Source organism: Pocillopora damicornis, chromosome 6 (assembly GCF_964200805.1).
Source record: "Pocillopora damicornis chromosome 6, jaPocDami1.2, whole genome shotgun sequence".
Classification (NCBI taxonomy): Eukaryota; Metazoa; Cnidaria; class Anthozoa; order Scleractinia; family Pocilloporidae; genus Pocillopora; species Pocillopora damicornis.
Genome location: NC_142675.1, coordinates 15,248,458 through 15,274,000, shown reverse-complemented (window position 1 = coordinate 15,274,000; position 25,543 = coordinate 15,248,458). Strand labels below are relative to the sequence as shown.

The following is a 25,543-nucleotide window of genomic DNA, read 5'->3' as shown; positions in this document are numbered from 1 at the left end:
CCTGATATTGATAAACTATCGGACCGTGTTTTATGTAATGTTTAAGAAACGAGCAGGAGTGTTTTATCGGGTTTAAAACCACGAGGCGTAGCCGAGTGGTTTTTGACCCGATAAAACACGTGCTGCGAGTTTTTTGAACGGCTTCAAAAACATTCTTGGAAAAGCGTGTGTCAAGAGAGTTCATAACAATTATACTTTTGTGAACGTTAGAAATTAGCATACGAGAAAAACATTACGGATTAAATTAGTATGCAAGAAAATCAAATCTCACGCGTGTTTTGTACTTTTCTTCTACTAACCGAAGAGGACATGGCGTCCTGTTCCAGAGCTTTTCGAAGTTTCAGATGATGTATTGTCTAATATGCTTTTACCAGATTACTGTACTAATGGAATAGAGAATTTTTCCAGATGTGTATAATTTGGCGCAAAAGTAAATTTACTGTGTGAAATATGTTGAAAGAACATTAAATATGTTCCCACCATTTGTTGTGTCAGTTTCTGTGTTGATAATTAATTAATATTCATAAGTCACGTGCAGTGTCTTTATCTCTGATAAAACACCGCATACTAATAAGGATGAGGTTTATCGATATAAAGTCACTGCACGTGATGTATTATCTACCATTTGATAGGTTAATGGGCTTATGAATTATTAATGAGTTTTTGAACGAGATAAAAACACTTGAGCGAAAAGAACAACTTTATTTATCAAAACAAACTGGATTCCGTTAGCGCATTGTGTTCAAAGAAAATGGCTCTTGAAATTTACGTAATGCATTCAAGAAAGAATACAACTATTGAGTTTCCAAATTCTTAAAAACACTTCTTTGAATAGCTAAATGTTGTTACGGAATCTGTTTGTGACGTGTATCGTATAAACGCGATCGCTGCAGCCAGGAGGCTGCAGTTAATTTGCATATAGGGATTAAAAAGTATTTTCTGGAATATTTGAGCCATCTCGTTTAAAAAAGGCCAAAATGATGATTAATATCGATCTTGATACTCCATCAGATAATTGTTCCTGCACCTTTAAGTGTTTTAGGGCTGTTAAGCTTTACAACTGTCTGCTGATCGGACTGCGTTATCGTTGGTTTCGATCAAGACGGCGAATGTTTATTAAATTCACAAAGCTCTCTACGGCGCAGGATGAGGAGTGCCCAAAAGTTTTATTCTATATTTAACTTGCTCTATCTAAGTACTTTTAAGCTGCAATAGACTTGACTCTAGATCAGGTCCCACATAAGAGAAAATAGCTTTCAACCGCATGTACCTCACTCCTCACAAATTTTAATGCTCACGATAAGGTATTTTGAAAGTTTCATAACTCGGTAAAAAATTTTACAGAATGCAATCGTTGAAGTATGAAACCGTTGAAGTATTGAAATAAAGCCATTCTTAAATATGTCAAATAATCAGCTTTGTAGACTGGGAAATAAGGATTTGGTAGCGCTCGATATTTATAGCTTAATTATAGGGGTCACAGAAGACAAATTGAGCAGTTTGGGGTGACCTTTAAAAATGTCTCGTAAAAAATAAAAATAAATAAAATTGGTCAAAACAATTGTGATATTTATAAATGGGATAGAATTGTTGACTTTCACTGAAAAACTTAGGGAAATCGGTGCTGGACCGAAATTTGCCTTATCCGTTCTTACGCGGACAGCCTCTTAAGAGCTATTTACTCGATCCCTTTCCGATGAGATGTCTAAAAGAAACCTAGTGGAAGGAAGTGACCGATAAAATAACATATTTACTTCAATCTCGTCTGCAATTTTTTGGGATGAATTTCCTCAGAGTCCCGATCGATCTTATTTTAAACTAAACCGAAAGCTCAGTTTTGAAATAGCTTTTGTAAGAACGTCCTACTCGACAGTCCTTTATCATAAAGTCGATAGACTGTTCTCAAGAAGGAAAAATGATCATCCACGAGCTGAAACGAAAAACAGAAGGACCTTTAGCAATACTAAGAATATCGATAGCTGGCTCGAGGTTTGCCTTAACGTTTTTGTTTTTCCAAAAAGATAATCACACATACCTCAAATTTACATGAACTGGTAGCATGTGGGTCCTCAACCGTTCCAAAATAGGTCATCGCAGCTCGACTTTAAGTTGTGATTTCTCCCTCACATTTCAACTGACGCCACTCCAACTGCTATTGAGGTAAAGCTTTTTCTGTGCTATATCAAGTGAACTGGGTCCCATGGGCCATAGACATTAGAGAAAAAACTGCGGAACTAAAATGTGGGGCTAGCGTATGTTGAAGTCCTAAATGTAATAACTGTCCTAAATTTAATAACATTTGGTCCTAAATGTAATAAAGCCCTAAATGTAATAACGTTCGGTCCTAAATGTAATAAGCCTCCTATGTAATCGTTTAACTGCGCTAAGATTGAGATGTCAAAGTGACAGCTGTTGCACCAAAGAATCCTCTGTCCAATATTCATGGATATTGCGGGCTCACTAATATTAATAAGCGTCTTTTTATTTGCTAAAGACGTAGGTTGAGAAACATTGGCTACAAAACCGTACTCGTGATACTGATGTTTTTTTGGCATCAAATTGACGGACGCAAAAGCAATGAGAACGTTGACCAATAGCTCTCTTTATATCATTGGCTCAGACTCGTAAGTGTAACAGATTTTGACGATATACTTCTGTCATCAGGGCTGAAGTTAACACTTCATGAACCGAATTACAAGGAAAAGGAAGTTCACCGACTTATACGTTAGACAAATTCTGGGCTCGAAAGGGCATTTTTTGTACTGTCTTCCCTTGCCGGATTTGTACGGGTCTGCATAAAATATATTCATATGCGTTATTGACCAAGCGTGAGGTCCAAATGGCTGGATATTGGCCGAGTTCTTTTTTTTTTTTGCGTTTTTATGGACTGAGACGAAGTCTCGGTCAATAAAAAAGTAGAAAAATAACGAGGCTAACATCCAGTTATCTTGACCATACAAGCTTGGTCAAGAGAGTTTGTATTCTCTTGGCTTAATCATTAAAGGATTCATTGTATAGCAAAATATTTCGCTTTGATAAGAATCAAGAATGGCCTGTTTATTTCGAGAGCCGATAGTGAAAGCCAACTGTGTTTGCAGCACAATAAACCCAAGAGGGTCATTTGTCTTTTTCTATGTATATGCAAACATTGTCCAAAAGTTACGAACTTTGCAAGTTTTCTTGCGTGGGATCAATACGGGGAATCCCGAGCGGGTGAGGGTGGGCCTATCATGCCCACTCAGATAGCCAATCAGAACACAGGATTCACTTCATCTTGCCCGCGTGCGCTGTTAGCTATATGATAAAGTGACTTACAGAGCAAGATATCTACTAACCAATCATATGCCATCCCATTTCACGATCACAGGTCTCGACATGTTGCCTTTTTTCTACGTAAGAGTCAAACTGAACCATTGAGTTACAACATTCAACACATGATGGTCAGTTGACGGTTTAATGAACCATTCATTTTTTTTTCCTTTGGCACCTTATGACGGGTTCATCAGTTCCCGAACCGAAATATTGGGAAAAATATATTCTACAGTTGATCTCAAGTTTATATTTCATTTTTTGTCTTCATCTCTTCTCCCTGCCGTGAGGGGAGAAAATGAACAGGTAAATAAATGAATGAAAAAAGAATGCTCAACAGTTTCCACTTATAGTCATTTTAAGGATATCGAACAAAAGAACAGTTTCTTTTTTATTAGATCAATTATCAATTACTTTGTGTGCCTAGTTACGATCGTAGTTACAATGTTTATCTTTTTCCCATTGGTTTGTAATCGGATCTTTTAGCGTCACCACGCGCATATAAAACCTAAATTAGCGTCCCTTTAAGCCAGAGTTTCGCAAGATTTCGCCTTGAATAGCAGTACCTTCGTTCTTTCGTTCCAAACCTTTGGCACAAGCGGGACCGATATGTAAGTGATTTTGTTAGTTTTATTTCAATGTGTTTAAGTTTAGTTTTTCACCTTGGGCGATAGCGCACATATGTACTGTGTTGTACAATGCATATAGTACAACTAATCATCTTGAAATCAAAAGAGTTTGAGATCAACGCCCACATTTTAGTCTTTGGGCTGTTAATCAGCCGCAAATGTTCATCGTGTAGCCAATCTTTGAATCTCGAGTAGTTTTGATTTAGCCTTTTAAGATTTGTTTATGTTAATTCACGTTAATTGTTGTTATTTTGATCGCGTTATCGACATAGGCACGTAAAGCGTTTCTTTCATGCCTTTCGCTCCAATTCAAGTAGATTCATGCATTCGTTATGATATTATTGTAATTTCAGTTTACGATCGTGATCTAAATAAACACCGTTAACCGTCATCTTGGTTTTCGTGGTTTCACTACGACCTGTAAAATAGTCCCACATCAGCGACACTTAGAAAACACGCCTTAGCGACACTCCTCGAAGTTTCGTCTTTCGTCGCAAGCGTCACAAGTCACATGATACATGAACTGATTCCTGAGGTGGAGTAAAGCCATAGAGGGCTAGAAGTTCAAAATTGAATAAATCAGGATAGTCATTCTTAAAAATGAACTCAAATGCTTCATTAAAATCAATTGACACAATTGAATAACATTGATGTGCAAAATTTCAGTTACGCTACTGATAATAAAAATTTTCTTTTGGATTAACATGCGACACAGAGAAATCATTCAAACTGCTCTAAAATGGTGCATAACTACAACAGACTTTAACACGAACGATAACATCAACAATAGCATGCCAGTTCATCATCAATTGTAGTCAATTTCTTTTCCAAAAAGTCTTAATGATTACGTACCAATCGATTCCATCCTATTGAGCTCCCAGCCAAGCACCAGCCCACTTTGGGCTGGAAATGATTTTCTTCAACTCGATCAATAAACCGCTTTATGGACCATACTTCGACTTCTGATATTTCTTATGTCTAGCAAGTAGAAAGACGCTGATTGATATCAGCGAGCCCGTAATGCGACATGTATACTGGTCAGCGGTTTTTTTGCTGCAACAGCTGTCATTAACATCTCAATGTGGATGTCCGCCATAACAACAGTGCTCTGAAGGAGATAAACGATGGCATTGGAGGCTTATTACTGGGATACCTGTGGTAGCCCAGTCATAAAATGCCTTTGTTACTGGGATACCTGTGGTAGCCCAGTCATAAAATGCCTTTGTTTTTTTGTCGTCTTTTTTTTTTTTCCTCCGCCACAAAATGGAAAAATTGCGCAATAGGACCCAGAGGTCATTGGGCCCTCAACACCATGACAAGTAACTGTGATCCAATTAGGTGTTCACATGCTGATCACGCGTGTTATCCCTCAACACCATGACAACTAACTGTGATCCAATGAGGTGTTCACATGCTGATCACGCGTGTTATCTTGATGATGATTGACGTTGTCATGTACAGACAGGGCTGGGTCACATGACGAACACGAGATCTTGCTTATAAATTTCAACGTATTTGGATTGCGATCTCCCGGAGCATTATGGCGCAAACGCGCAAAATACTTACAGATGCATATACAAAAAACGTCCACTTGTTGTCAAAAGCAAAATCTGAAATCTGAAACCAAATGCATATACTCTATGCAATCTATTGAACAACGTTACTACCGTGAGACTGAAGAAAATAACTATAATGAATGCAAACTGCTTGTGAAGAAAGACGACATGTTGGATTCACTTGATGGCAAGGAACGTACGTAGCTACGATAACAGTACGAATGGTATTAATTTCACGATCAGAAAGGTGAATCTTATGTTTGTTTTCATTGTAGTTATATGGATATTCTTTTTTAATAAATACGTGATCCAAAACCCTGTGTTTTTTTGTGTATAATGTTATTATATTAAATATTGTTACGCAATTGTCTTGTCACTGGCGGCCCAAGCTCAAGTCTCGAGAAAAAGCCAACGATTAATTCATGAACGAGTCACGGGTTGTGTGACTCGGTGTTAAGCTACGAAAGGAACTGCACGTTATAAGGAATAGTACAGGGAACGAAGTATGGTCGATTTACAACGATACATATTTCGAAATATGAACATTTTTCTTGTAAAATCAATAAAACTTACTGATACCCTGTGTATCCATTGTATTTTCTGGCGATTTCTGCCGTTTTTAAGCTTTCTTTACCATTACTGTTATTCACAACATCTACTTTTATTACGTTGGTAAAATCTGTACAGACATCACACCAACCAACTCGCGCGCAAAATAAGAAGACTATATTGAAGGCTTGAAATAATTTTGCGATCGATTTTCATCAAGAAATGGGCCAGGAATATTCCACAATAGTGCAAATAATCGTGAAGGCTGATCGCAGAAAAGCGATTGCGTGACGCTCGGTAAGCTGTAAGATGACATATTATTATATACCAGACGTAAAAACTCTTCAGATTCTTAGTCTGCATTTTATAGCCACTCTGCAGTCTGCTGTCTATATTTTGTATCCGGTCTGCAGTCTGCTGTCTGCATTTTGTACTAACAGGTATCCGTGGCACCAATACAGTTTATTTTTGGTTACATTTATTTACAATCTACCACAAAATACCTGTGAATGAGGTAATTCGACATTTTCGTTCTTTCCCACATTGATATTCTTCTCTCCTTTTGTAAGAATGTAGACATCACTCACAATGTTTCAAGTAATCCACCCACCCTACAAAAAAGTAACTCTTGCATGCATAGCATGCCTATGTTTTGAAATAGGTGTATGCCCTTGGACAGACTTAAGCGCACTATTTCAGTATACTAGTCCGACACCCGTAGTATCACTACACTTGATTCCAAGGATCCAGTACCATCCAGGTATCCCAGTTACCGTGCTCACAGGGTCTAGTTTTTTTGTCGTCTTCTTTTTATTTTTTTTATTTTTTTTTTTTTCCTCCGCCACAAAATGGAAAAATTGCGCAATAGTACCCAGAGGTCATTGGGCCCTCAACACCATGACAACTAACTGTGATCCAATGAGGTGTTCACATACTGATCACGCGTGTTATCCCTCAACACCATGACAACTAACTGTGATCCAATGAGGTGTTCACATGCTGATCACGCGTGTTATCTTGATGATGATTGACGTTGTCATACAAAGACAGGGCCGGGTCACATGACGAACACGAGATTTTGCTTATGAAACACTTTGGTCAGTTATTTTGTATTTCAACGTATTTGGATTGCGATCTCGTAAAGCATTATAGCGCAAACGCGCAAAATACTTACAGACGCTTATACAAGTCGTATTAATCGCGGCTAATCCACACTGAAAGATGTTATTGAGTGGTAATTTTGGAACGTATTGAGTCGCGAACGCTTGAAAGCCATGAAAGCCTTGAATGCCTTGTATGCTAAATATGTCAATGTCTTAGTTGAAAAACGTTCACTTGTACTAAAAAGCAAAATCTGAAATCTGAAACCAAACTGCATATACTCTATGCAATCTATTGAACAACGCTACTACCGTGAGACTGAAGAACATAACTATATGGGATGCCAACTGCTTGTGAAGAAAGACGACATGTTGGATTCACTTGATGGCAAGGAACGTCGCTACGATAACAGTACGAATGGTATTAATTTCACGATCAGAAAGGTGAATCTTATGTTTGTTTTCATTGTAGTTGTATGGATATTCTTTTTTAATAAATACGTGATCCAAAACCCTGTGTTTTTTTGTGTATAATGTTGTTATGTTAAATATTGTTTACGCAATTGTCTTGTCACAAGCGGCCCAAGCTCAAGTCTTGAGAAAAAGCCAACGATTAATTCATGAACGCGTCACACGTTGTGTGACTCGGTGTTAAGTTACGAGAGAAACTGCACGTTATAAGGAATAGTACAGGGAACGAAGTATGGTCGATTTACAACGATACATATTTCGAAATATGAAAATGTTTCTCGTAAAATCAATAAAACTTACTCATACCCTGTGTATCCGTTGTATTTTCTGGCGATTTCTGCCGTTTTAAGCTTGCTTTACCATCATTGTTGTTCACATCATCTACTTTTATTACGTTGTTAAAATCTGTACAGACATCACACCAACCAACTCGCGCGCAAAGTAACACGACTATATTGAAGGCTTGAAATAACATTGCGATCGATTTTCATCAAGAAATGGGCCAGGAATATTCCACAATAGTGCAAATAATCGTGAAGGCGGATTGCAGAAAAGCGATTGCGTGACGCTCGGTAAGCTGTAAGATGACATGTTATTATATACCAGACGTAAAAACTCTTCAGATTCTTAGTCTGCATTTTGTACCCACTCTGCAGTCTGCAGTCTATATTTTGTATCCGGTCTGCAGTCTGCTGTCTGCATTTTGTACTAACAGGTATCCGTGGCACCAATACAGTTTATTTTTGGTTACATTTATTTGCAAAACACACATAATCTACCACAAAATACCTGTGAATGAGGTAATTCGACATTTTCGTTCTTTCCCACAATAATATTCTTCTCTCCTTTTGTAAGAATGTAGACATCACTCACAATGTTTCAAGTAATCCACCCACCCCACAAAAAAAGTAACTCTTGCATGCATAGCATGCCTATGTTTTGAAATAGGTGTATGCCCTTGGCCAGACTTGAGCGCACTATCTCAGTATACTAGTCCGACACCCGTAGTATCACTACACTTGATTCCAAGGATCCAGTACCATCCAGGTATCCCAGTTACCCTGCTCACAGGGTCTAGTTACATTTAGGGCTAAATGTTATTACATTTAGGACCAAATGTTATTACATTTAGGACCAAATGTTATTACATTTAGGACCAAATGTTATTACATTTAGGACTTTATTACATTTAGGACAGTTATTACATTTAGGACTTCAACAGCGTAAGTTTTAAAACAATTGGATTGATAGGCAGGTTTGAAGCAGGGTTCAAAGTGACATTAACCACGCTATCCTTGGACGTATTGGCAGCAGAGAATTGTTTCGCCGAAGTAGCAACATTACGGTAACACTGCAACTTTGAACGCTTCGTACAAGGTCAATATACTTTGGCCGAAAAATGTTTTTCCAGAAACATAATGTATATCCTTCCAATGTCTGATTCATTACTGTGATTGCTTTCAATAGCGTTGGAATTTTGTAGAAATAATTATTTTAAAATCATCTCCAACGCTCCATCTAATTTGATATGCAATATTTAAAAATTTATTCATTTGCTTCTGCAGTTTTTTGATGTTTATCGAATGATATTGCATTAAAGGGCCTTCTTCTTCATAACTGCGTAGTTTTCTCATTATTTTGTTGCAATAGTGATTTTTTAATGGGTTTTTGATATTTTGGGACAGATTTTGCTGCTATCAGACGTAACAAGTTCGCGGCTCGACATTTTTGGTTTAAAGCGAAACTGAAGCAAAAGAAATTCATTTTTAAATAGTATTAGGTAACCTCCAGTTGGAAGATAAAAATCGGCCGATTTTAATTTTTAGTCAGAAATCATCGGTCGTTTCTTAGGCGTAGGACCTCTTAAACTCCCAAGATTTCCTTTATTTAGTAATTCTCCTTACTGTCTGCCATACAATTTATGTGATATTATTTTGGAGAATTTGGAATTGGATCAACTAATAATCCCCTAGTTAATATTTTTTCTTTATTCTCATGACTTGTCTGCTTGATGTTGCATAGATAGTGTAAGGAGAAATTCTCTCTTGGTCACTAGTGGCACTTAAAGGGTTAAAATGGGGGATTTCATGATATTGTAATGATTAAAATATTCTAATGCTTTCAAATGTAAGAAAAAAATTGTGATGAGCATCTGATGCTATGAAATACTTTCAATGAAAAAACCTGTCACTTGTAGCTTACGTCTTTTATGTTTTTCATGGGAAATGCTTTTCTTTGAAAGAGGGGATACAGAAGCTTTCAAAGCTGCTAGAACTAATCTGTTTGCAAGTAATAAAAAGCAAATTGACAATCATACCTTAATTCTTGACATGCTTCACTCACACATGTCAGTTGTGTGTACCTACCATTGTGGAGGTGTTCTTTTAAAGATTTTTTGGTGTGGCTGTCATTCTTTGTTGATCTTTGTATTGACATAATATACACACACAAAGACGTGCACATTCAAGGTCATACAAACAAGATCAAAAACGCTGTGAAAACCAGAGTAAAGAACGACGGAAGGCTACAGAAATTATTAGTATTTTTCAATAAGGATTAGCTTAAGGTTTTTCTTAAAACTTTTCAAAGGAAGAAGCTTTATGTGATCACTTATATCATTTCAGACTTTAGAACCCTGAAATCTTATATTGAAAATTCCATAATTTGTTCTGACTTTTGGAATAGCATTTGGACATTTTACTAGATAATCTGGTATTATAATTATGTATCATCCTAACAGAATTAAAGTAAGGATCAAAAACAGGAGCTAAAAGTACTTGTACATAAATACTGCAAGTTGAAAGGTTATGATGTCAAACAACTTTACAACGTTTAGATCTTTAAATAAAGGACTCGAATGTTTGTTATAACTAGAGAAGGTGATTATTCTTAAGGCTTCCTTCTGTAATATAAACAAAGGTTGCAAAGTTGTTTGATAGGTATTACCCCAAGCAATTATGCAGTAGTTGAGAAAAGGCTCAACCAGAGCATAGTACAGGCTAAGTAGTGTTTTAGTACTTAAGAAATAACTTAGTTTAGAAAGAATGCCTATACTTCTCTTGATTTTTTTAGAAATATTAGTCATGTGCATCTTCCAACTAATATTGTAATCTATGTAAACTCCAAGGTATCTAATGGAAGTTTCCTGGGTCAACATCTGATTTTTTTATATATAACATGACCTGTTTGGGCAATTTTCTTTGAATTGGATGGAAAATAACAAAGTTTGACTCATCAATATTCAATGAAAGCTTATTTGCACATAGCCAAGTAAGAACTTTCTCAAGTTCAGAATTAATCAAACTTTCAAGCATCTTTATATCCCTATGCTGAAAGAATAAATTTGCATCATCTGCAAAAAGACGGAAATCCAGAAGCGTTGAACAATTATGAAAATCATTTACATAGATTAGGAATAAAAGTGGTCCAAGCACTGACCCTTGGGGCACACCACAGGAGACTGTCTGAGTGTCTGAAGTGATAGCACCAAGAGAAAGAAACTGAGATCTATTACTTAAATATGAAATAAACCAGGTCTTAACAACACCTCTGATACCATAATAGTCAAGTTTTGTGAGTAGAATTTGGTGATTAACAGTATCAAAAGCTTTGCCAAAGTCTAGGAATATTCCACAAGAATAATCATGGTCTTCAATGGCTAATTGCACTTGGTCAATAATACTGAGAACTGCATGATCAGTTTAGTGAGAGCGAAATCCAAACTTTAGACCATAAATAAGTTGTCTCTTGTTAGGAAAGTCAATTATCCGCTTGTACATAAGCTTTTCTAACAATTTATTAAAAACAGAGAGTTGAGAAATGGGTCTAAAATTGTTTAAGCTTGTCTGAGATCCTTTCTTAAAAATTGGGATTACTCTTGCCATCTTAAATTTCTCAGGGACAATTCCAGTAAGAAAAGATGTATTAAATATAGTCTGTAAAGGACCTGATAACTCACCCTTAAGAATCTTAAGAATATCAATAGGAATGCTGAAAGGACCCACAGCTTTACTAGCATTAAGTTTGGCTATTTCTACTTCAATTTCATTTGCAGTCACTGGAGCTAAAAACAAACTATCACAATTTATAATATCTTCATTTGCATGAAAATCATGTGTAGTGAAATAATTAAAATTCAAGTCAGAGAGCATATGGACGTCAATATCTGAGTTAGTGAGGTGCTCAATGTTGGAAATAGGAGAAGCAATATCCAGTCAAGGTAATGAGGCATAGCTGGTTTGACAATTGGAGCTGTCAAGATAAGGAACTCTATCAGGACACCCATCACAGAACATGCAAGTTTCAATATAACTTATCTTTTAAGATGGTGGTATATCAGCAAAAGAGTTGATAGGTATCACTGGAGAGTCAGCATTCCTCCTCAAGAAGATCTTTCCAGCATTAGTCCACAGGAACTTGTAGCTCTTGTCATTCTTGAATTTTAAGCAATCTTTGAACAGTTCCTTGTTCTTAGGCGTTAACCTTTAATTGATAAAGATCTTCTTATCAACAAAGAAGCCAAGGTCAGTTGTGGTGATAGATTTCAGCCTTTTCCTCGACCGATACAAACTTTCCCTCATTTCTCGTCTGACAAACTTTACTATTATGGCAGGATCCACTGAAGCCCTACTACTCCGAATTCGATGACTAACAGATATATCGTTTCTTTCCAACGGAATGCCCATCTTCTGGCTCAACTGAAGCACAATGTCGTTAGTATCTTCCACCCGCGAATCCTCTGGAAGAGGAATACCACGGATTTCAAGACAGTCTCTTCTAGTGTACTGCTCTAAGTCATTAAGAGACTTTTGTACTAACTTCAGGTCGTTTGCAGATCTTAACACTTGGGCTTTGAGGCTAACCTGTTCTTGCTTAAGTGCCTTATTCTCTTCTTGAAGCGTCTCGAAAGTGTCTTCCATCTGCTCAATTTTCGTATTCAACGTTTTCACCGTCGCCAAAGCTTCCTTTAGCTGCTCAGAAATTGGGTTAGTTTTTCATCTAAAATCTTTTCAAGCCTTTCCGTGGTAATATTAGGCATGATTCCTTGCGTTTAAAACGAAAAAACTGTAATGAGACTCACAAACTTCGACAAAAAATTCGACAAAATTGTAAGACATTTACAAACACGTCCGCCATACTTCCTGACCGCTGACCAGGAAGGCTAACTTTATAAATTGGTTGTAAAAATTTCTTGAACCTGTTTTCGTATGAATATTTGACTCGATTTTACCTAACTAACCTAAACTTAATAAATAGAAACTTGCGATTTATTTGTTCTCCTTTTGAGGTGTGCATAAACATTTTGAAGTCATCACAGGCTTGAACTACAGTTTTATAGGAAATCTGCATGTATGTGTGTTTTCAACATATAAAATCAGTATAATGACTACTTCGAATGACTTTACTATATGCTGCACAGATATAGGCAGGTGTAGTATCTGCCTAGCTTTTTCAATAGTACACGTTTCATTTTCCAAGAATCTTATTCATCTGGCCTATGCTGAATTCTAATTTTTCAACAAAATTTTATTTTCTTTTAAATATTCTTAGATCTCCTGGTATCAGTTAATATTCATTAATTGAAATAATTACATGAAATATGCTGATGTATAGCACATCAGTTTTTCCTCTGATCCTCCTAACATTTTATTATGTGTAGGGATTGCTATTGGCTATAAAAGTATAGTCAAATTAACGTTTTGTGCACAGACTATGCATCAAATTTATGAAATAAAGTGTTGTATCCTTCTTAAAACTAGTTTATCAGAAGAAGAATGAGTGACCAGGCACAAGTATGGCTTCAGGATGATAGCTTCCTGCGTTGAAAAAAGGCACTGCTTACTAAAATCCTCAGTTTCATTTGCCTTGACAGCCAAACCTCATCAACACATTGCCAACACCCCCTCAATCCAGTTAGCTTATTACACGGGGTATATTCAACAAATTTTCCATTTCCTAATTATTTTGTGATGGTGTTGATAGGTTGTGGAAAATGGTTGAGTTGAAATATAATACATAGAACTGCTAGTAGATAGTCAAATGAAAACTTTTTATATATCAATAAAATTTATTGCTGTGTTTCATGTTAACATCATGCAACAACTCCACCTTCCAGTAAATTCAATTATTTGCAAACATGAGAAAACAGCATCTAAAAAACTTTCAACCTATCTGATATAACCAATAACAACATCAACTGAACTTTTAAACTAAGAGAAAACTTGATTGATGTTTGGAATTTATTTCTGTGATGTAAAAATGAAATCCAGGTATTTCATGTATCTCAAGTTTTCTTAAAGACGCCCACATTATATGCAGTTACAGCAGAGGTTACCGAATCAAATAACCAAAAAATCTTTAAAAGACTCCGTGTATTTCCAGCTAGAGAACAATCACGAAACAATAGCCAAAAGAGAAAAAGTTAAAAAAAATTACAGGTTCAAACACGAATTTGAACCTGTAATTACTTTTCTTTTTAATTTCTACACTAAATTGAGGAGGTTGAAACGTTTAGTAAAAACAGCCGGGTAAGCAGTCATACCTGGCAACTTCAAGAGAAGATATAAGAGAAGCCCATATGCTTCTGGCGTATTGTTTTATTGACTCGCTGTTCACAGGTGTATATTCTTCAATCGACCGGCGAAGTAGTTTACCGTCGTTTCTTTCAATTTTGGCTCATTTTCCCAAACCAAAATTATCAGTAACGCTAAAAAGAATATGATTTCAACTGATGCTGACATTTTACACTTCATCTAAAGCAGAAAAGATTTCCTATCTTCGAAAATATGCTTTTAACATCAGGAACAGCGTCATGAACCACAAAGAACGTTGTCAGCTGCTTGAAGATACCGCTGACTAGCATGCGGTAGGCTTGCTGCCGTAGACGGGCATATGTGTTAATTTTTTCACCTATCAGTTAAGGTGATAAGCCCCGAGACATTTAAGAATCTTTTCGTGGTTCACTCTGAAAGATGAAAAGTTCACAATTCAAATGGAGGACGAACAATTATGTGATTTGCATGAGAATCAGAAACCGGAAAACGTCATACAAATAAACCAGCATAAAGAGCAAATCAGAAGATTATTAGTGTCTCCAAAGTGTCTACTTCCTCTCAGGGGCTGAAGATGAAATAATACTCTAACCCCCCTCTTTAGCCAAGCCCTCTCGGGATCAATCGTTTTCCTGTAGACTTATGCAAAGGAGAAGTTTAGGATAAACTTGTTACCTCGAGAGAATCTTTCAGTGGATTTATGTGAACGCAACTCGATATGGCTTCTTCTAACTCGAAACGCTTCGAAGAAGCCACCGAGTATATAAATATGATTAAATTTTTGGAGATGCTCGGTATTTACCATAAAGAACTCGGGTCGACGGATGCGATGAAAGAGTTTGCAAGACAACATCTGTCAAAAGACAAGCACGATATCCCAAAGGTGCAGGTAAGGTTCATTTCGGTTTCTCTTTTCGCTTCAGACTACAGCAGGAGCCCAGACCAGTTTGTATTTTGCAAAACCTCACTGCAAGAGAATGCAAAAACATGGTATTGTAAAGTTAAGTGTGGGTAAATTCAATACTAGAATTTTTGTCGACTCTATCGGTCGATGTTTTCCAACAGCGTTGATTTGCCTTCTTGCTATATTTCCAGTCGCCATCTTTTCTTCATTTTTAAACTCTCGTTCAAGAAAATAAATTGCTGCTGCTAATCGAAGTCCGTTGGAATATCAGGCAATTAAGTGTACAGTGTCAAACAACGCTTTTCACATCGATTTTCGCTTTCCTGTGGTCAGTCCACAAATGCGTACGTCTGCGTGTGCTTTGAAAACTACAGATAAATAATTCATATTGGGTAATCGACGTGGTTTTCACTTCATGAAACCTTCTCTATTTCTTAAGAATTGGTCGCGTGTTGTCGTGCTTTTCAACGTCTTTATGACTGCGGGATTGTCATTCCCTAGCTTACAAGGTTTCTATGTGATTTGTATTTTGCCTCGCTCTTTAAATCGTCACAATCCCACGATTGAAGAGCACTGTCTCTGGCATGGGACATCGCGACCTTCAAAAACAAGGCTCAATCAGCTCAACGGTCGCTCGAATACGACCATGTCTTTCCTACCAATTTCTCAACTCATGGACCCAATGTTGGGACAAACTAAAGGTGCTCAAGTAGTCCTAAAAGGGAGTCGAGAGATATTCTGGATTTGAAAACTTAAGCCCGACCGTTTGGGGATCATGTTCGAATTCATGCGGTCAACGCTCGATCGCGGTGTTTAAATAATGGAAATTGCGTGCGTAAGAAAGGAGTCCTGCTGAAAAATATGATTAAGTATGGGATTAACGAGGAGTTTGAGCAGAACATTTTAGCCTAATCCTTTTGTTGTCTACCACTCTGTGGTTTCAGGAAAGTCTTTCCTGAAATCAACAATGCTACTATCGCAGCATAGTCGTACCCGTAAACTGTGTTTCTTCCAATCAAGACTTGTGACAGATTATTCCCGTGATTATATTGAAAGTGAGTAAAAAGGACTGGAAGGATGTCACTTAGTGGAAATTTTTTCTTCTATGAAGAAAGAACATTTTACCTGCTAAATCAGCGAATTATGTAGGACCGAAGATACAACATTTTCAGTTCATGCCGTGACACTACAAAAGAAGATAAACATCTCAAAATAAAGATGTGTTCAATATTTTATTTATATATTTATCTGTTGATTCTCTACTTTTATATCTGAGGAAAGTAATGAGATGCAGTCCCAGCAAAACTTCCTTTCCTTGATTTAAATGAATTGGAGCGCAGACTTCTTGCTCCAAAATTAGCATCCTAAACACTTACACAAGTTCCGAGGGAAAAGCAATGGAAAATGAATGGAACTCTCGTGAATGTTGCAACAGATGTTAAATTCTATTTCGTTGCTATCCAATCTACCTAGCAATTCAGCTACTTGTACTATTAAAGTCACTTTCGAATTGAAACATCAGTTTGAAGCACCGCACTCTACAAGAATATACCCTTGATTTACTCATAATGGCTAGCTGACAAAAGCAAGGTATTTGTTTGCGCCCTAATGCATCGATCACTTTACTATGTTATGTCCGGGTTCACAGTGCATTTCTTGCCCCCTCTCCCCACCCACCCACTCACTCTCCCTCTCCCATCCCTCACCATCCAAATTTGCAAAGCATCTGGATCACTGTTCATTGACTCAGACCCTTTTCTAACAAGATTTTCTATTCGCTATAAGGCTATATATTTCACCAGGAATTCGTTGTGGAGTTTTGAATCTTCAATATCAAATTTAGAGGACCACTGCATGGAGTTTAATAATGACAACAGTTTCTCTGACCAGCTCAATATGTGATTTGCAGCTCAATATGTGATTTGCAGCTCAATTAATAGAATTACTTTATTCATCCTAGCCAGACAGACATGCAGCCATCGGGTGCCTAAGTTTTTCGGAGGAATCAGTGGCAGTATTTATAAGCATGCTCCCGCGTCGCATTCTTTGGAGGATAATTGGGATATTTACCCCGTTATCACTTCAAACTATGAGCAAGTAGGAGAGTATTTTTAACAACTGAATTAAGAACAAACTGAACTAGATTATCAAGTTTTGTTTCTAAACTTACAGGTTCGATGACTCTGCATACATGAACACAACGTCTCCAATTTTAATTTCAATTCTTAATCTTTAGAGCTGTATTTCACAGCTTTCTTTTGTTTCCAAGGCTCAGGTTATCCTTTAGCGCTAGTATTCTGCCGTGCAGGTAAACGGTCGGAAATAACGTGACAGTCCGAGTATCTACAGCAAGCGATGATCAAATCGTTTCAGAAGTAACAAATTAACTTTTTCCAAGGATACAGAATTTTTTTCTTGCATTAGTTCTGTAGGATTTCTTAGGGGTTACTTCCATACTATATCTCTAAAATCGTTGACAACTTCACGAAAAAATGCTCACGGAAAATATGCTGGTACGTGATTAGCTCTTTGGAAAAGTAAGGGCGTGCTTTGATTGGTACAAAAACCTCATTAACTGAAACCGTCACGTGCCCAAAACAAAGGGAAAGGAATGTTGTAGGAAAGAGAGCGCGCCATGTGAAGAAACCTAACAACTGCCACAAAGAAGATTAAGATATAGATCAATATATTACTCTTGTAATAGAGTAAGAGGTTAAATTTCCTGTAAATTAAAATCTGTCAAATTTCCTGCGATTTAGAGCCAGTCAAATTTTGTGCCAGTTTGTCACCGCTATAATCTTCTGAGAAAACAACCACTATGTTGGTGCACCTTCAGCTCGAACAGTCACACATCACATACTAAGTCGAAAGAGTTTTTGTGCTGTTATGAAATACATTCTCTCAGCTTTTCCTATGAAGTGGATTCAAATGTGCAGAGTAATTGTGCATGACGGTTACTGGAGAAAAAAGAGTCTAATTTAGTGTGGAATGCAAAATTAAAATTTGCAACAATATCTACGCCCACGTCGGCATATACCGCCATGGTAGCTGTTTCCAAATCACACCCCAACAAAGCATCAAGTTAGGCGGAGGTTGCTCACGACATTGCTATAGGTACTTATAATTGAGCACAACCGAAAATATTTTCCAAAGACTCAGCTCGATCTGCGGTAACACATTTAGTGTCTAAATGGTTATATTGTCTAGCGAGTGGAGATTTCTTTGAGAGTGCATAACGGGATGGATGTGTTGGCCGTCGCCCAGTTAAATCTTTTCGCTGGAAATTTGGCCCCATAATCAATTAGCAAATAATCAATTGAAGTCGAGGCTACTAAGGAAACACCTTTGAGAGCAAGTTGCTATAATTTGATATATCGTGTGAGACATCGTCTTTATCTTCACTATTTTACTATATATCTACATGTTATTGACATGCCTACAAGTTGTTGTTTTCCTTAATGCAACCAACAGGGTTTTACAACGCCAACAGGGGAAAAAGTGTCGTATTTCTCCTTTCCAAGCTTACTTTTACGAAGAAAGCAGTGGATTCACGCCATTCGCCGAGAAGAGGGAAAACACTTCAAAATTTTTCCAAGCGCTACAAAGGTCTGTTCACTTCATTTTAGGCCTGAAGATCTTTGAAAATCTCTGAGCGGCCAAATTTACGTTGCCGATGGTGCTATTCCATCGAAGTTTGCGTGGTCCATTCCTTCTCCGCGTAAAAGAAAAGCACCTACTCTTTGCCACCCATTAAGTACAGAAGAAAAATATTCTGAAGCGGAACAAACTGTAGGCATGTCGATAATTTGTAGATACATAATAAAATAGTGAAGATAAAGACGATGTTCTCACACGATATATCAAATTATAGCAACTTGCTCTCCAGGATAGTTCCTTAGTAGCCTCGATTTGGCCCAGTCGCGTCCAAGTATTGTCGGCCATATTGGAATTAGGTGTAAATTGTGGTCCAATCCTCGAAATTATGCGATTGTATGTAAACAGTCTATGAGGAATAGCGGGCAGCTGCCTTCAGAAGGCGCCCCGAAAGACTTCGTTTTAAAGTGATCAGTTCATTCTGTCGGCGGGCTTCTTTTATAGTTTGACAGACTGTTTTAGAGAATTGGCTTTTGTACTGTGTTGAGCGGGAAGTTAAGCATAGGCTATCGCTTTCTACACATAATGCGTCCTTTACGGGATTGTGGATTGGTCAAGTGGCTTTAGATGTACACGGTTTCTTCTAAGCGTTATGCAATCTTCTTTAACAAACATAACTTATCCACGACCTGAATAGCTCTTCCTTTCTTTTACCCTTGTCGTTTAAGTAGTCGGGTTTGATTAAAACCATACCACCAAGCTTTGAAAAATTCATATCGTTAACAGTCGTGTTAAAATCAGCTTGAGGCTTTTCTGTTTTTCTGGCTTTTTTCCAAGACCTCTTTGGTAAATTTTTATTTGAGCAGAGTTGCTGTAGGTATTTCTGTTTTCTCAGCCTGTTTAGGAGTCAAAATGTCGAGTCATGCTTTGCACTGGTTTAAGGTTTGTCGCTTTCTTTAAATTCTTTATTCAAAATGTTGTCATTGCTGTCACTTTCCCTTTAGAGTTACAACCCTATCATGTTTTCTTGTAGGCCTCCACAATTCTTTTAGAAGCAAGAGCTGAAAACATACGGAAACGGAAAGAGCTATCGACTCTCTCTTCCGGAGCCAAGAAACTTTTTGATCACTTTTATAAGGAACAGAAACACCTTTCACCAGAAGATGGGAGGATAGCTCACGAGACAATACAGCGTCAAATTGACCAACTAAAACAGGAAAATGTCCATATTCTTGTCGCAGGTAATTTACAATTTCGTTCATGGTGTGTGATAATTGTAACGTCTATACTTAAGTTACATTTTAAACGTTCATTTATCCATTTTTTTTCCCTTGTTAAGGTGAGACGAGCGCTGGGAAAAGTAGCTTTATAAATCTGATTCTTGGAGAGGAAGTTGTTCCTTATGAATTTCTGCCATCAACATCCACCATTTGCGAATTGAAATACGGAAAGGAACGTAAGATTGTGTTGCACCATAAAGCTGACTCTACAAAACAGGAAAGAAAAGAGACCCTCAGTTATGTGAGTCCAAAGGTGTTAGAGTCATATGTGGGGGGTGCACATGAAGGAAAAGGCTCAATTTACGAAAAGGTTGAGATTTACTGGCCGCACCAACTTTTGCAGGTATGATGATAAAACTTGAAAATCATCTTCAGCAAGACTCTAAACTAACTTGGTTAGAACACTAAAGAAGGCAAAAAGTCACACAATACTAGGAACCACATTCTTTATCAATTCGAGTAACTTATTGTACTTGAAGCCACAAACAATTGCGGTGTATTGTAATTATCATTTTTGTAACTATAATACAAGCTCAAAATAATTTTGCTAATTTAAGCCAAATTAATCAAAGTTTTACTTCCCATGATTCCACAGGCTCTTCTGGCTCAATGTGAGTGTTGGTTACGTGTACCTTATTACACAACATCAACAGCTTTTAAAGTCTTCCGATTGGCATAGGAAACTCAGTGATCAATTCAAAAGTTTTCAAAACAAAAGTTGCACCTTTTTGTAATGATGAGTGCGTCATATAGTTTGTAGTTACTCCCCAATATGACGCTATTTCTGCGATCTTTCGAAATCTTTAGTATGGTGTCCTCTAAGCATGCATGTTTGATAGAGCGCAATATGATGTAAGATATCGCCGATCCTGAAACTGAGCTTGTGGGTCTGTGTGGCGTAGCGAGTAACGTGTTAACTCTCACAAACCTACAATTTCTGTTTTTCTCAGGCAGGAATCTCCATTGTTGACAGTCCTGGTATTGGTGAAGAGGAAAGCATGGATAACATGGTTATCCAGTACCTCACTCAAGCCTTTGCATTTGTCTACGTCATTGACACTTCACGAGAAGGAGGAGTTAAAACAGACAGGGTAGGTATTGAAATAACATTGAGTTTCTGAATTTTTTTCCCGCAACTTTCATCGTTATTACAGGCTACAGTTTTCTTTACTTCAAAGACACAAGAGTTAACAGCTGTGAGCTATTCTAGTTCCTGGTAAAAGTGTTAGAAATCTTGCAACTGGTATTGCTTTTGCTATCCGTTAATTTAAGGACGGTGCCTGCGACAAAGGAGACTTTTGTCTGATTGGCTTATAGCAGCTCGAAAATCCTTGTATTCTATTGGCTAACCCAAAAAGCCATTCAAAGCGCGAGAAACCGGGAGATGGTGGTTGCAGCTTTGGGAGAGTTTTGTTTTCATTTAGACTTTGCTCTTTGTTTGAATGGAGACGGTGCTACATAGCGAAAATCTAACATGGTAGTCACACTCATTAGGGCCTAATGATCCCTGTGGCGAACGTTGATTCATCCCTTATCAAAATGACAGCAAGTGATCTTTAAATTGAACAAAAAGCAAGCTTGCACGAAGGCCGATCAAGAACGAAATTTGAGAGGGACAGAGAATGGTTTTTTTCGTTTCAAATGCAGTTCTTCGATATTGTTTGGGGTGGCAAAGCACTGTGGAGTTACCATAAACAATAAAGTAAGTTTCTCTTGAATAGAATTGCTTACATTTGGTCTTCATTTGAAATAATAGTCGTTTCAAATGAAAAAAAAAACGAAAAGCTTTGCGCCTGGTGATTGGGAAAAAAAAACAGCAGCATACTCACAGGTTTCATAATCTCTTCTACGAAAATTTTAGTTATGTTTCAAAACCAACACAGGGATACGAACTTTTTTGTGGAAATTTAAAATGTAACGGTTATTACGGTTTTGGTCGTTCCGAATGAACTATGATCTCGAACGCTGGCCTTTCATGGTTCGAGTGCGACGCAACAGTAAGTTTTATTCACGTTGAATTACTTGGCTTCAAGTGCCCTAGACTTTTGTTGTGGAAAGTGATATATAAATTCCAACAACTGGGAAAATGCCTTTTATCAAAGAAGAGCTCCTTAAGTACAAACGTTGAAAAAATAGTGGCAAGGCCCAGAAACAAAAAACGGCGCAAGTATAACACCTTAGCGTAGAGCAGAGCGAAAATCTCATCATATATGGAGCTTCATTTGGTCTTTGTTGTGACCATCGCTTGTTTAGTTTTCCTGTTTTAGACTTCAGTTGTCATACTGTATTAATCCACGAGTCCGTTCAGCATGCATGTAAAATATAATCGCTTCTCAATGATGTTAAGTAATTATTGATGCGACGCGCCAGGGAATATGGCTGCTTAAAACCGAATCGTTTCTAGTTTTTTATGTGTTCTAGGGGCAAAATATCTGAAGCGGCAGAGCGATACAGCAATCGCTTATTCCGAGCATAGAATCGTAAATAAGGAATTGGGAGACCTCGAAAGTTTAAACTTAAGAGTGGCAAGGCGTGCGAAAGGCGAAGGCAAAGAAATTGACACCTTTGTTTAGTGCCTTTGAAATGCTCTCACAAGTTCACCACTTACAATTACAAATGAACGCACAAAGGGATCGAGACTTAACACTATAAAATGCGTGTAAATAATAATAATAATAATAATAAAAATAACAATAGTAGTAATAATAATACTACAAAGTCCGGCAATTGGTCAGAGAGCAAAACAATCACCATTTTTATCGTCATCTTTAGTTACAGATTGTAAATAGTTCAGGCAACTATTTACAATCTGTAGACAGCCTCTACTGTCAAATTCTATTTCTTTCATTTGCGTACAGGTATATGCTTATATCATAAGATTACAAGATTAAGTTTGTATAATTTTACAAAGATGTTGTCAAACATTTAAAATTATACAGAACATCAGTAAACCTGGAGGACTGATTGAAACCAAAGAATAATAATAATATACAAATACCTCTATACATACAACAAACATTGTTTTTGGAGCTTGAATACCTTTCACAAGGGCTTCTCCAGCAAAAGCGAAAGATGTTCACCAGTTAGGTTAATTTGCAGCATGACCAAGAAGGTTAATAGTTAACATGATTTGAGATTGTGGTTGTAACCCTACAAAACCAAATCTTTAAGTCAGACAGTGCTAAAGGAATTGTTCCAAGTCAACCAGTGCCTAGCCAACTGCTGAGTTGGGCACAACTGTTTTGATTTTCATCATTATTGGTTCAGCAATAATTATTACAATCATTACATAAGTGACAAAACAATGACAACATTATTTCAATACAAAAAGAAAAAAATGTAACAGAAACAAACAACTTGATTCTCAGACCGGAATTTAAGGCCTCCCACTTCCCTAAGCAGTGTGGACCATAACAAATACATAGTCTTAATGCTTCCATTTTTTTTTTGCCACCGAACCTGTATAATTATCAGGTACTAAAAAAATTAACATAATGATGTAAAAACTTCATATCCCACAAAATTCCCCTCCCCCTTCCCTATGCCAATCAAAATCCTGATGAACAGCCACAAAAGCAGCAACTATACCTTTTCAACATTGCCTATGGGATAAAACAAGCATTGGATTTCATTCTTTCAACAGTTGATCAGCACATACCTCATTTGATCACACAAAATTTCAGGTACCTTTCAACAAACAACTTTTGAACGGGATTATAGATGAAAAAAAATATATATCAATTGACTTCCACATCACTATCTTTCAACATTCTATTATACAAGAACCACAAATGTAACATCAAGGGAAGAGGGGTTCACTGTCCAATCCTATATAGCCATTAATTCAATGTAGAAAGCAAATATGATTTTAGCAAGCCTGGAGGCAGCAATAATGGCCCCACACCAAAGTGAGTGTGACTTTCTTAAAGACATGACTCCCCATTAGGTCCTACCAGAATTAGCATTGATTTTTCTTGCAGTAAGATCAGCACTGCTTCAAGCTTGTTGTGATCTGGTCTTGTTGACAGTAGTTGAAGAGTGTCTGCCAAAAAAAAAGGAAAAACTGTTTTCATTTTGATGATGAAAACTTACATTACGCTGTTCTGAAGATTGTATTTGCTGTTTTTTTTTTTTGCTTTTTGTTTTTTTTCATCAACAGTACAGGAGTAAACGGTCACATTCTCCTTATTTTCAGATTGTAAAACTGCTGAATTGTACCATTGAGAAAGTTTTTGAAAAAGATAGTAAGGTAAGGGAAGGAGTAGTGATAGGAAGTTTTCTTTCTTTTCAGGCAGGTAGTGATATCCTGTGACATAAATGTTTTCATCCCCATAAATTCTTCACCTCCGATCACCTAAAATCGCTTTTAACGTGACAAATAATTAAATTGGATACTGCAATTTAGATGAAAAAGTGACTTTCAGGAACAAAGGAGAAGACCAGTGATATAGATCAATATGGAAACTTTTTCTGCGCAACGTTGAGAGAAATCCGGAAAAGTTTGGAAAGCAAGAGGCTCAAGTCAAGCGTCTTCATAAAATTGAAACACACTTACTAATAAATAAAACCATAGATTTTTGGCCTATAAGAGGACGAGTTACTTGTAACTGCTAAAGGAACTTGTACTTTAAGGGGAACTCAAGTCGATTAACTGAAGTTACGATTGGTAAAAGGTTCATTACTGAGAGACATTGCTATTTCTTTGCCGAGGTCAATAGTTACTATTCTTCTCATTCCATTTACAAACATGACGCTATCGACATTGCTGATCCTAGTGGTATGCAGGACTCGTGTCATAAGAGCTTCAAAAAAGACCTCGCTCACCTAGAGTCTATGTGGCTTAGTGGTCGAGCATCGGAGTGCGGAATCTGTAGGTCTGAGGTTCGATTCCTCATGGGGACTCAGAATTTTTTTGTCTTACGCTCGAGACAGGACGTAAACATCTTTCTCAACGTCTTTACTGAGCTCACAACTTACCATCCTTCCTATTCTTAAGACATAGCTTTTTATGAATGTAATATTTTTTGTTATTTTGACAAAAAGGGCCCTTCACAAGGAAGTCAGAATACGCCCTTGGAACACAAATTTCAATCTAGCAGTGCTCTGTTTCTATGCAACAAGTGGGATGAGGTTCTATTTGCCGACAGAGTTGATCCCGATAAATTAAGGGAAATCGTAATCAACAAGCTGAAGAATTGTTGGCCAGGTCTTGTTACAAGGAATCAAGTCTTCTTTATGTCAGTTAAACATGCTAAAATGACAGCGGAATTTGGAGGAGTAAGTGACGACTTTGAGAACTTCATGAATGGCATGAGATCCATGATCTTGAAGAGTTTTGAGACTAGACTGGATATTACCTGGAGGTAACCATTTTATTTTAGTTCTATTATTGATAGAGACAATTTATGTACGATTTAATCTAACGATATTAACTTTTTATCGAGCGAAGGTGAGGTCGTTACTGGAAAAACCTTAACCTAAGCCTTGTATAACCGGGAAAAAGGGAGCTCAGTACTCTTGGGCCAAAGTTTGAAATTTTTTGTGACGCTCGAAATGTAAAGATTATCAAGTTTTAAGTTTACGATTAGGCTAACAAACGC

At 37.2% G+C, this 25,543-nt stretch overlaps 1 protein-coding gene, 1 long non-coding RNA gene and 2 pseudogenes across 2 annotated transcripts; 3 read left to right on the top strand and 1 right to left on the bottom strand.

Annotated features, from left to right (window-relative positions):
* LOC149044143 (uncharacterized) overlaps positions 1 to 25,543 on the top strand; it is a 280,943-nt pseudogene that overhangs the window by 230,714 nt on the left and 24,686 nt on the right.
* On the top strand, positions 6,538 to 9,424 carry LOC149044148 (uncharacterized). The gene is made up of 2 exons (XR_016187650.1): positions 6,538 to 7,587; positions 9,300 to 9,424. It is a non-coding gene; the product is annotated as an uncharacterized LOC149044148 (long non-coding RNA).
* Positions 11,530 to 12,755, bottom strand: LOC149044147 (uncharacterized; annotated as a pseudogene).
* Positions 14,798 to 25,310, top strand: LOC149044146 (uncharacterized). Its single transcript, XM_089209999.1, has 6 exons — positions 14,798 to 15,054; positions 19,697 to 19,904; positions 20,003 to 20,286; positions 20,894 to 21,034; positions 24,139 to 24,192; positions 24,987 to 25,310. Exons 1-6 carry the CDS (start codon positions 14,884 to 14,886, stop codon positions 25,308 to 25,310), a joined length of 1,182 nt encoding a protein of 393 aa, XP_089066125.1. The 5' UTR covers positions 14,798 to 14,883.